The following is an 11955-nucleotide window of genomic DNA, read 5'->3' on the forward strand; positions in this document are numbered from 1 at the left end:
ACTCTGTGTAATTCAACAATGACAAATGCCAGATCCTGCACCTGGGATAGACCAACACCCAGTTGGCATTAGCTGAAACAAGGGAGGTTCAGGCTGAGCATATTGAAAACAGTTTTACCCATCAGGACAGTCAAGCACTGGGGAAGGGTTCCCAGAGAAGCTGTGCTATCTCCATCCTCAGAGGTGTGTCGGAGGCACAGCAAGATGGGATAAGCCACTTGCGCACACACATTAACAGTTGACAAAAGGGAGTTTGAGTCCAAAGGGACCTTGAGAAATGTGGAGGTTTGGCCAACAAACACCTCATGCAGTGGTACAAGGAGAAGTGGCAAGTCCTGCATTGGGTGGCAGACAACCTGTGAGTCAGGACAGGCTGGGACCCGACCAGCAAAGGAGTGACCCTGAGGAGAAGGGTCTGGACAGAATGAGGGATGCCCTATGAGCCCGTGGTGCGTGCTGACCACAAATGAGGCCAGCTTCATACAGGCTGTGTCAGCAAGAGTCTGTGCCCCCAGACAAGGACAGTTATTATCCCCCTCCACTCAGCACTGGGGTGGCCACATCTGGAATAGTGTGTCCAAGTGTGGGATGCCCAGAGCTGGAGGAATGGGGAGGACCCGGAGAGGGTGCAGAGGAGGTCTGCCAAGATGGAGTTTGAGGCCTGCAGCACATGACCTGGTGAAGTGGAGGCTAAGGGCAGTAGAGCAGTAGCTTGTGACTGCTTGATAGGCACTGCACAGGCAAGCACGGCACTCAGGAAGGTGCAGCCCCTAGAGGAGCGGGTTGCTCTAGGGTGCTCCCCAAGAGTTAAGGAACCCTGGGTGCACCACGGCTGAAGTCACCACACTGTGGGGTTGCTGTAGCCTAGTGGCACACCCTCCAACGACCCCATGATTGCTGAACAAACCAAGTCAGCAAAGAGGAGGTGACACCACAGACTCACACCACAAGCATCTAAGTACTGTGGGATTTCCCACTGAATGACCTGTCGATGTGTGTAGTCTGAGTTATCGACTGAGCACTGGGTTATCCGTTGACTATGTATACTGTTGTCGACTGAACACTGGGTTAACTGTCCATATACCTATTGGTATTGACCAAGGCTACAGAACTGTTGTGTAACAGGAGTCCTGCATTGTTTGACTGGATAATGAACTAAGCCCAGGAAGGAGGAAAGAAAGTAAGCTGCACACCTCTGTGTGGACTTGGACTCACCGTCAACTGGCCTGAGGATCTGACAATCCACCCATCAGATGCCCCTGATGCCAACTGCCAGGGAGAACATGAATTATCCCAGTGCAGCTCAAGTGTGGTGAGAACAATGTGGGGAAACCTGTTACTGGAGGGGTGGCCCCATAAGGACAAGGAAAGGGCCAGAACAGTCACTATACCATGCACTGTGGCTTAACCATAGGACTTTGATATACTTTCAGCATTTAAAATATTTTTATTTCACTTTATTTTTTATACTTTTAGCTTTGTTATACTTGTAGTTTGTAGATTGTTTGGTAGTGTCTAATATCTGTTGTACGTGTAGAACCATTTATCTCTAATAAACTCCTATGCTTAACAAAGGATTTCTCTCAAACTCGTGACTAATCCTGGGATCTGAAAGAATCTCAGACTCTCCTCTATTGGTGCAGCACACTGTTCAAGGGTGGTGTCAGAGGTGATGGAGTTTTTCTTGGTAGTGCGAAGGAGCATGAGAAGGTGAAACGGCCACAGTCTTCAGCTTGAGAGGTTCAGAATGGATGTTAGAAAAAGAGATGTCACTTGAAGGGTAGTGCTGTGGTGCAAGAGGTCAGGCAGAGGGAGTCTGTGGTGAGCCCCTGGCTTTGTGTTTGAAGGAAAAGCAAGGGAGGGTGGGGAGACATCAGTAAAGGTGGAGAGCTAGTTGGGGGAGAGCAAGGTGTTGAAGCAGGTTCGTGTCTACAGGCTGCAGTGGAACAGGCACAGGCAGGGGACAGTGTAGGACAGCCTGGGGTGGAGATGGCCAGGGGCACTGCCAAAGGCTGAAAGCTTCTGACAGAACTGATGTCTTTGTGCTCTTGGCTATGTCTCCTGTATCTGCCACTGAGGCCTACTGTGTGTTAGGATGAGCAGGTTGGGGGATTATATGGACATTATTCTCTTCTGCTACAACAAATCATCTTGGGATCCCACATGGGGTTTCAGTAATCCAGGCAGATGAATCCATCACCAGGCACAGGTCGGTCCCTCTAGCTGGGAACAGGAGCACTGCTCTTTATTTTGCATGGACTATTTAACTCTTGTTAAAATTGAACCTTTTTCCACTTGAGTCTGTAGCAGAATGTTACAGCTCCTGTGCACCAATTCCCACCTGCTTTTCTTAGAGAACTAGCTGCAAAGAGACACAGAAGGAGAATTCTTAATTGTGATCAGACAAAAATAAAACAGGATACATTTCAATGAAGACACTCCTTAACTGTATTTCAAGGTCAAGCTGCCTCTGGTAAGGTCCACTCTCCACAAGGGATAGCCTGACTAGAAGACTAGAAGGCAGCTAGATCAGAAAGGATAGATAGAAACACAAGTCAAGAGTTGTCTAAAGAGACTGTTAGAGTCCTGAAAGACGAAGCCAGCTCTAGACTCCCTGAAGCTCAAAGCAGCAACTAGAGAGTGCAGAGCTATCTTAGAGGATAAGAGGATAAGAGTGAGGGGGGAGGAAAAGTGGAAAGCAAAGGGAGAGGCATGTGTTCAGATAGTCTGATGCAAAGATGACTTTAGAAATGACCGTTTTAATCAGGGCATGTAAAAATATGCCAAAGATTACTGAGATTTTATACACAGCATAACAGACTGAGTAGTGGTAATAGAATTTCAGGGGCAGATCAATAGCTCTTCTCCAGAGGTTAGTAACCTCCCTGGAAATTTCCATTATGTCATCGTGGGGAAACATTGACACTTTTATTCAAATGAGTCAATTATTGTAGCTGAGGAAAAGGGGCACATATAGGTTTTTTTCGATGCTGAAAACAGTTCTACACCTTTTCAGGCAGAGCTCAGGTGTCCAACCACAAGCATGCAGTGGCACTTGGAGAAGGCCCGGTGTACCTGAGGTTCCTGCCTGGGTCTGGCAGCTCTCAGAGTTGACCTGTGGGAGACCGGAGCCCCTCGGAGCTGTGGAGGGAGGCTGAGCAGAGGGGACCAGGGCACCTACAATGGCACCACATGTCTGTTACCTTGTGATTGCATCCCACTCCAATTCTGAAAATTACTTTCTTTTTCAAAACAAACAAACAAACAAAAAAAGACCAGTATATCAAAAACAAAACAAGAAAGATGTTAAGAAAACAAGGAATGTTACAAGCTGATAAGTGTTAAAAAAATAAAAAATCATTGTTTTAGATCGTTTTCTTTGTTTCTTCCTTGTTTCATTTTTTATTGACGTTTTTGAAATGTTACTTTCATAATCCGGCCAACACCATTAAAAAAGATTTTATGCCTCACACAGAGCCCAGAACCCTGCAAAACACTCCCTGCCAAGGACTGTCGATACCACTCCTCCTTGCACAGCACATCACACTGAGAAATTGGGTTATCTCAAAAGGCAGTGGAAAGCAGAGTAACCAGCTTCAATGAAATACTCCATTTTTGGATGGCCAAATTTACACAAAATTCAGCACTGACATCTTCAGGGAGTTCCTAAACATCCAGCCACACTCCCTTTTCATTCCCTTCATGGTCAATGAAGTGCAAATCCATTTTACATGGCTGAGACTGACCTCATCCAATGCCAGACCCCTTCCGTGCAGATGTCTCTGCCTAATCCAGCTGCCTGCACTTCCCTTTCTAGGCAATGGAGAGAAATAAGGTGTTTCCCTGAGAGGTCTTGAGAGACTTCTCCTGGTGACCAGCTAATGCTCCAGAAAGGTTCCCGCAGCTCCTGGATCACATTTCCCAGCACTGCCTGGGAACACAGCAATCCCAAGGCATCTCAGGCAGCAGTAGCCTTTATGGGTGACAAAGGAATAAAGGCCTGAAAGTTAAGTTTTCATCATGAGATGAAACTGACTCAAAAAATCACCCTGTGTAATAACCGGAAAAAAAAAAAAAATCTTCGTTTCCAGAACTTCATAAATTCTGTATCAATTCTTTCTTTCAATGTTTGTTTTTTCTTTGTTGTTTATTGGTGGCGCCATGTGCATGCAGTAGTTACTCTCTCTTTGTGTGTGTATGTGTGTGTAGAAATATATATATGTGTGTGTATGTATGTCTCTCTCTATATATGTACAGTCACTCATCACAATGCATTTCCTACCAACAGTCTGAATGGAGACACTTTCTTCTAAGGAACTACTATATTTAAACTGACCTATTCTCCATCTTTGCTTCTGCCTCTCTGTCCTATCTTCTTTCTCTTCTTTCTCCCGGGAAAGATTCATGGAATCACAGCACTTAGGGTGGACGAGACCTCTGGATGTCATTTAGTCCCACCCGCTGCTCAGTGCAGAGGGAACTAGATGAGGTTGCTCAGGGGCTCACCCCAATTACACATTTTCCACAAAAACACTGAGACTGTTCTCCATCCCATGGTCCTGGCCATTAATGGCAAAGTTAAACAGTGTTGCCTACATGTTGATCACTGAGGGATGCCAGCAGTAACCAGCCACCTATTTGGCCTTGTACCATTGCTGACTGCATTTTGGCCTGATGATATAGCCAATCTTCCATATGCCTTATGGGCCATTTACCCAGTGCTGATTGCACCATTTTGGCTACAGGTAGACTCTGGGTGTCTGTGTCAAAGGCCTCGCTAAAGTGAAGGTACACCAAAACCCCTGTTTTCCCCTTGTACACACAGACATTCATCTTGTGGTGGAAGGAAACCAAGTTGGTCAGGCATGGTTTCCATTACCCCTTGGTCAACCCATGCTGCCTCGTCCAATTCTCATCCTTCATGTGCTTGGAAATGCTTAGACATGGTTTCCAGGAGGATTTTCTCCATCGCCTTCCCAAAGACCGAGACGAAGCTGACCAGCCTGTCATTCCCTGGGTCCCTCCTCTTGCCCTTCTTGAACACTGGTGCAATGTCTGCCTTCTCCCAGTCATCAGGAACTTCCTTGGTCATGCTGACATTTCAAAGATGATCAACAGTAGCGCTGCAATGACTCCAGCCAGCTGCCGCAGCACCCTGGGGTTCTTCCCGTCTGGTCCCATGGACTTGTGAGTGCCCACTGGGCACAAGTCCTCCCCAGCTGCATCTTCCTCTGCCACAGGTGATGCCTCCTTCCCACAGAAGCTGCCAAAGGACACAGAGGCCAGGGAGACCCAACAGTAGATGCCAGCAGTAAGAGACAAGGGAAAAGAGGCAATGAGTTCCTCAGTCTTTTCCCTGTCCTTGTCACTGCAGCCCCTGCCCCACTGTGTGGTGAGAGCACTTTTTTCTTGGCTGCCTTCCTTGTGCTGCCAATGGCCTTACAGAAGTCCTTCTGGTTGCCCTCCCCACCTCTTGGTAGCTCCAGCTCCAGCTGAGCTTTGGCTTGCCTAACTCCATCTCTTCCCTCACAGGCAATGTCTGTGTCTTCTCCCTGGGTAGCCTGTTCCCCTTTCAACCTTCTGTGCACTTCCTTCCTGTTTTTCAAGTCCTGAATCACAGAGTGTCTGTTCATCCATGCCAGCCTCAGGCCAGGCCCTGATGGACTTTCCTGCAGACTAGAGTGTTCTTGTGCTTTGAGGATGTTGTTCCTGAAGAACCAGGAGGGCTCCAAAGTCCCTCTGCCCTCCACTGCAGTCACCTGTGGGATCCTGACAAGCTCATCCTGAACACAATGAAATCCTCTCTCCTGTTGTCCAGGTTGATGATTCTGCTATTCCTCTTACCTCTCCATCATCTCAAGGTCCTTGCAGTGGCAGCCAACCTCCACATTTCACATCCCCATCCCATCTGAGCTTCAGCTAAGAAAGAAAGGGGAGGATGGCACCATCTACTTAGAGGCGCAAACTGCAGAGGTAGAGAAATCATACCACAGGAAAGCCTGCATCGTTCCCCTCACCACTGAGGGGATCCAGGCAATGGACTTTTATGCAGGTAAAGGTGGATGCAAAGAATTTACGGTGTGATGTACATATGTGTGAGGCGGAGGAGAAGGAAGAGGTGTTCACCGGCCTTCTTTCAGATGGTTACATAAAGCAGAGATGACTCACGTCCCAGAAACATTTGCTCTGTGCTTGAAATGGGGCCTGAGATCATAGGCATTTAGGATAATTCCAGCTGAAGGGACCACAGGAGGCCCACAGTCCAACCTGCTGCTTAAAGCAGGGTCAGATACAGGGTCAGAAAGCAAAAAAAAATGTGCCTGCCAAAGAACATCTGAGATGATAAAACAGGAGAAGGCAATAGAGGGTTGACAGGGTAGCATAAGTGCCATGGACAAAAAGGGTTTCCTTTTCCCCTCTCTCCAGAGAATTAAACCCTCAGCTCTCCAGAGGGAAGAAGTGAGACACTAACTTTGCCACTGATATGGAAGTGGAGAAGGTCCTGCATCCTTTACAGAGAGAGGTTGGTCCAAAGGCCATCACCCCAATGGCACTAAACCCTCAGGCATGCCTGCCATGCTGCTGGACACCCTCTTCCCTGAGGCTGGAAATCTGCAGGGAGCAGAGGGGGATCTGCAGCCTGCAGCCCTGGCCACCCAGCAGGTGTGGTGGGACCCTGCTTCACTTGACAAGACTGTGCTCTCCTGCATTTCCCCAGCGTGAAGCCTGCTTCCCCTCTGGCTGCGAATAAAGCCAGGCAGAGAGGGACAACATAAGAAACTCAATCTCTGTTCCAGAGTGTGAAGAGAGAGGGGAGGGCAGAGGTGGATCTGCTCATGCCCCATGCAGTGATTCCTTCCCTGCAGCCAGTGCAGCCCTGCTGATGCCCTGTCACCCATGAGCCCAGGAGATGGGACTCAGATCTGCTCTGGCTCTAAAGATTTCTTGCCTCTCAGACCCAGGTACCATGTGAAGTACCAGTCTGGGGACACCTCAGCAGCTGAAGGGGCGGAATACCTAGTATGTTCCTGAGAACTTTTCTGTAGTCACCCTGCACTGGTTTGACTCCTGTTGCCCATGGAGCAAAGATGACCTCCAACAGCTCCCCTCTGCACCCAGGCAGGGAGTGATGCAACCAGCGGTCTTCCTGAGAGAGGACAGTGACACATAAGGGGGGACATCATGAGCTGCAGTGCTGGGCACCAACCATCTGTCCTGGGTCTGGGGGTCTTGGAAGGCAGTGCCAGTGGCTGAAGCTCCCGGGAGACCCCCATCTCCGCCAGCAGCAGTGAGTCCCCTCCACAACCATCGAGAGCTGCTCTGGCTGCAGAGGGGCTGCTGGGAGCTCTGTGGCTGGCGCTGCCCACCCTGTACCTCCCACCCAGGGTGCCCCTGGAGCTCCCCTGCACCACCACAGAGGAGAGCCCTGCCTTGCTGGGGGCTGGGAGCATCTCTGGCTTTGCAGCAATGTGGGAGCTTCCCGGAGTGTCATGGCTCCTGTCTGTGCCCTGTCGCTGCACTAGCGCAGCCCTGCTGCCCTGCTTGTGGTCCCATGGCCCTGCTGCGCAGGCACCGCACAGGACACAGTGAGTTCAGGGGTGGGGGAACATGCCCCCAGCATGGCCCCCACAACAGCCCCTGGTGCCCTGTCCCCCACGGCCTGCCTGCTCTGCAGCCTCCCACCAGGCCCCAGCCCCTGCCCAGCCCCAGCCCTGTCCCCCCAGGGTAAGCAAACAGCCATGCTCTGGGGTCTGCTGCCATCTGGGCCTGGAGAGAGGCCAGGCAGGGCTGGCCATCCCCCCCATACAGGTGCTGAGCCAGTGGGAAGACGGAGCTGGTCACATTCAAAGATCCCCCCTCACCAGGACTGTGGGGAATGGCCAGTGCTGGAAATGGCTGGTACGAGGGCCTGGGCCTGGGAGGAGTTTCCTGGGGCAGTTTCTCCTCTCTGTTCATGCAACAAGTTGGGCTGGATCTTTGCACTGAGGGCCCCTGCCTGAGGGCCCCATGGGCATGGGGACGGTCTACAGGCCCAGTAGATGGACCCAGGATCTCCTCTGCATGCTCCCTGCCGGCCTGGCAGAGGACCCAAGAGAGGGCTCGTTCTCCCAGGGGTCACAGCTGGATGACCAGTTCTCCAGCTGGGTGCAGAGTCTTGGCTGGGTGACTTTTGGGGTAAGGGTCAGCACGCAGGGTGGGGGAATTTCCTCGAGGAGATGTGCTGGGGACAGGGCCTGAGGGACAGCAGGAAACTCATATGGCTGCTAGGTCCTGCTTCCTTCAGTGCAAGCTCTGACACAGGGTCCCAGCCTTCCTCTTGGTGCCACCCGTCAGGAGGGACAATGGCACTATGGATGGTGGGGAGCATTAATCCTTCTTCAGCCACTTCCCAGGCCATGCGGGGGGCCAGGACAGCAAGGACTTCTGGCTCTGCACCATGAGCTCGCTGTAGCATACCCCTACTCTGAACATTGTCTGGGATTAAATGTCAGCATTTTTCTCTCCAAGACAATTTCAAGGCCAGTTCCACTTCCTTCTGATGTCTCCCGATCCCTTCCCTGATTTTGCTGGCTGTTCCCACACCCCCTCCCCTGTTCTCCCTCAGGGCCCTGAGCTGGCAGTGCTGCTCTGCAGAAGGAGTGGGCTATGGGGCCACAGGGCCATGGGGTGACTGCACTGGCTGTGCTGGTGAGGGTGGGAAGCACACCCAACCAAATGGGGATGACGACCTCTAATCCCTGCAGGGTCTGAAGATGTGGAAGGTGCTTGGAGGGACTAGGGAGCATTTCCAAGGCTGCTAGTTGTGTCCAGGTGCACCTCTAGATCCAGCACGTGGTATTTCTTCAACAATGGCATGAATCACTTTGCAGTCTGCCTTCCCCATGCCCGATGGGTCCCCACTGCCTCTCCAGGGATTGCAGAGTCCTCTTTTGCCTGCGAATCCCTGGCTTTAGAGCTTTACTTTTAAATTACTCCACCTTGGAGGATTTCTCGCTTTGTGAGGCTCCACTCACTGCCCACCCCAGGCACACGGTGTCCCAGGAGATCCCCTGTGCTCTCCTGGCACCTCCAGATTCCTCTCCAGAAGGACGGGCATCTGACACTGTGCCTTAACTTGTGGGAGAGCCCTGGGTAGGTACATCAGTGACAATTCATCATCTCCACTGTCACTGGACACCGATGGGTGAATCCTAAATCCAGCCCTCGGTCTCTAAGAGACGATAACATGATTATGCCCAGCAGGCCCTTGTGGGGTACAATTCCTTATGTCTTATTGTCTTATTGTTGGTCTTATTCTTTATACCGACTTTGGAAGAAAAGCCCGGCCTTCAGGCACTGCACAGGATAGAACTCACTTTATGACAAAGATAGTCTGAGGGAGTCAACGCTGACCCAGTGTTAGACACAATTTTATATGGGCGCTAGGTGAGACAGAGCAGTCTCATTAAAACTGGGATGAAGCCAAGCACTTGTGTAGCAAAATGATAACAGGCAATAGTAATATTATCATTACTATAATTATTAATAATAAGAATAACAATAAAGTGAACAAACAAAGCTCAGTCCTAGTAGGGGATACACAGGGGTTCAATTGTGGAGAGAAATGGCAATTTTACCACTCCTGAAAAATGTCCATGAAATCACTTTCCTCAGGGCATCCTTGAGCTCCTTGTTCCTCATGCTGTAGATGAGAGGGTTCAACGCTGGAGGCACCACCGAGTAGAGAACAGAGACCACCAGATCCAGAGCTGGGGAGGTGACTGAGGGGGGCTTCAGGTAGGCAAACATGACAGTGATGACAAAGAGGGAGACCACGGCCAGGTGAGGGAGGCACATGGAGAAGGCTTTGTGCCGGCCCTGCTCAGAGGGGATCCTCAGCACAGCAGTGAAGATCTGCACATAGGACAGCACAACGAAAATGAAACACCCAAAGACTAAACAAACACTAATGACAAGCACCCCAAGTTCCCTGAGGTAGGAGTCTGAGCAGGAGAGCCTGAGGATCTGGGGAACTTCACAGAAGAACTGCTCCACAGCATTGCCTTGGCAGAGTGGTATTGAAAATGTGTTGGCAGTGTGCAGGAGAGCATTGAGAAAAGCACTGCCCCAGGCAGCTGCTGCCATTTTGACACAAGCTCTGCTGCCCATGATGGTCCCATAGTGCAGGGGTCTGCAGATGGCAATGAAGCGGTCATAGGCCATGACAGTGAGAACAGAATACTCAGCTCCAAACAAGAAGAGAACCAGGAAGACCTGTGCAGCACATCCCCAGTAGGAAATGGCCCTGGTGTCCCACAGGGAATTGGCCATGGATTTGGGGACAGTGGCAGAGATGGAGCCAAGGTCGAGGAGGGAGAGGTTGAATAGGAAGAAGTACATGGGGGTGTGGAGGCGGTGGTCGCAGGCTACGGCTGTGATGATGAGGCCGTTGCCCAGGAGGGCAGCCAGGTAGATGCCCAGGAAGAGGGAGAAGTGCAAGAGCTGCAGCTGCCGTGTGTCCGCAAATGTCAGGAGGAGGAACTGGTTGAGGGAGCTGCTGTTGGACATTATGCTCTCTCCAGGTATGGGGGACAGTCCAAAGAAGAAAAGACATGGAGAAGCTAGGAGAGACTTTTCAAGTGAAAAAAAAAATCCCCAAATGTTCCAGTTCTCATACACCCTCCATACTCCCTTTACTGAGAGGATCTGTGTGCAGCTCCCTTCCTTGAGCTCCACTTTGCCCTGCCTGGGTGTGCTGGAAGGAGCAGGGGCCTCTGCCCACGGGTTCCAGAGGAGTCAGCCCTGCCATTCAGTAGTGGGAACATGGGAATGGGGGTGACCAGCTCTGACATTTGCAATTTCTCTCAGGTGAAATCCCCTTGTCATATGGAAGGGCTCTTCAGTGTCTTCACCACCAGTTCTAAACAATGAAGGTTGAGGAACAGAGATTTAACGACGTTTTAATAATGCTTATCTTCTTTGAGATGCTCCTGTCACACCTGGGGAGTATTCCTCAAAGGCAGAAATTCTCAGCATTTCTACTGTGAATCCTGAGAAAGACGATTCATTGTCTCTTTGTGCAGAGTGAGCACAGCTTGTCTGTCTATTAGCCTTGTTCCCAGCTGTCCTTTGCTCACACCTCTTTGAGCTGGAGGATGATCAGTCACCTGTTACCCCAAAAAGAAACCAGCCACTGCTGAGAGCAGAGGAGTCCAGTTTCAAACTGTGGAGCACCAAACTTCTCACCCTTTCTCAGGGCACCAGAGCGAGGTCTGCACACTCCCCTGCTAGCCAAGGACACACAGGGCTCTTTTCAGCTGCTCGTATACAGCTTCCCACCACCATTTCCGTACTCTTAGCATCTCTGCAGCTTCTTCGGATGTCTTTGAGACATCACAGAGATGCTATGAGGCAGCAGTTCCCTTCCGGAGCACAGCTCAAAGCCGGGCATTACATGGCAGGGAAATGGTCAAAGGACGGTTAGGACAGAAGATGGGCTCTCCTTAAAGGAGGGTGAGCTCATTTCACACTCCTATCAACTGCATTTCCTGGAGCTGCACAGGTACAAAGGAGGCTGAGGACTCGCAGGGCAGGTGTCTGAACTGCAGCTGAAAACCCACCAGCCCCAGGGACCCCGAGAGAACAGAAGCAGCACGGACAGGAGGGGAAACAAGGAGCAACACGATAATCCTGCTGCAAAGGGAGACAAGGAGAGAGAGAGACAGACAGACAGGCACCTTGGGAAAGCCTTCACCTTCCCCAGGTGCACATGCTGCCTCGCAGACGGCAGCATTGCAGGGCAGTCGCTCTCAGCCCCTTTGTCAGGCAGCATGAAATGGGCCCGTGGCAGGAGAGATGCCCCTCTCCTCTGCTGCAGGTCTGGCCACAGAGGAGGTAGCTCATGGCCTGGACTCCATGGCTGTCAGGGCAGAGGCTCTATGGGGTGGGAGAGGAGACACGGGGGGGCTGGCTCGG

General features: G+C 51.1%; 1 protein-coding gene across 1 annotated transcript; it reads right to left on the reverse strand.

Annotated features, from left to right (window-relative positions):
* Positions 1 to 9588: 9588 nt before the first annotated feature.
* LOC135325831 (olfactory receptor 14J1-like) lies at positions 9589 to 10203 on the reverse strand. Its single transcript, XM_064503809.1, has one exon. It carries the CDS (start codon positions 10201 to 10203, stop codon positions 9589 to 9591), a length of 615 nt encoding a protein of 204 aa, XP_064359879.1.
* Positions 10204 to 11955: the final 1752 nt, after the last annotated feature.

This window comes from Dromaius novaehollandiae, unplaced genomic scaffold (genome assembly GCF_036370855.1).
Source record: "Dromaius novaehollandiae isolate bDroNov1 unplaced genomic scaffold, bDroNov1.hap1 HAP1_SCAFFOLD_30, whole genome shotgun sequence".
Classification (NCBI taxonomy): Eukaryota; Metazoa; Chordata; class Aves; order Casuariiformes; family Dromaiidae; genus Dromaius; species Dromaius novaehollandiae.

Bases quoted from the DNA above. Each gene is read 5' to 3' on its own strand.
- LOC135325831 (XM_064503809.1), bottom strand. From the start codon at position 10,203: ATGGCCTATGACCGCTTCATTGCCATCTGCAGACCCCTGCACTATGGG.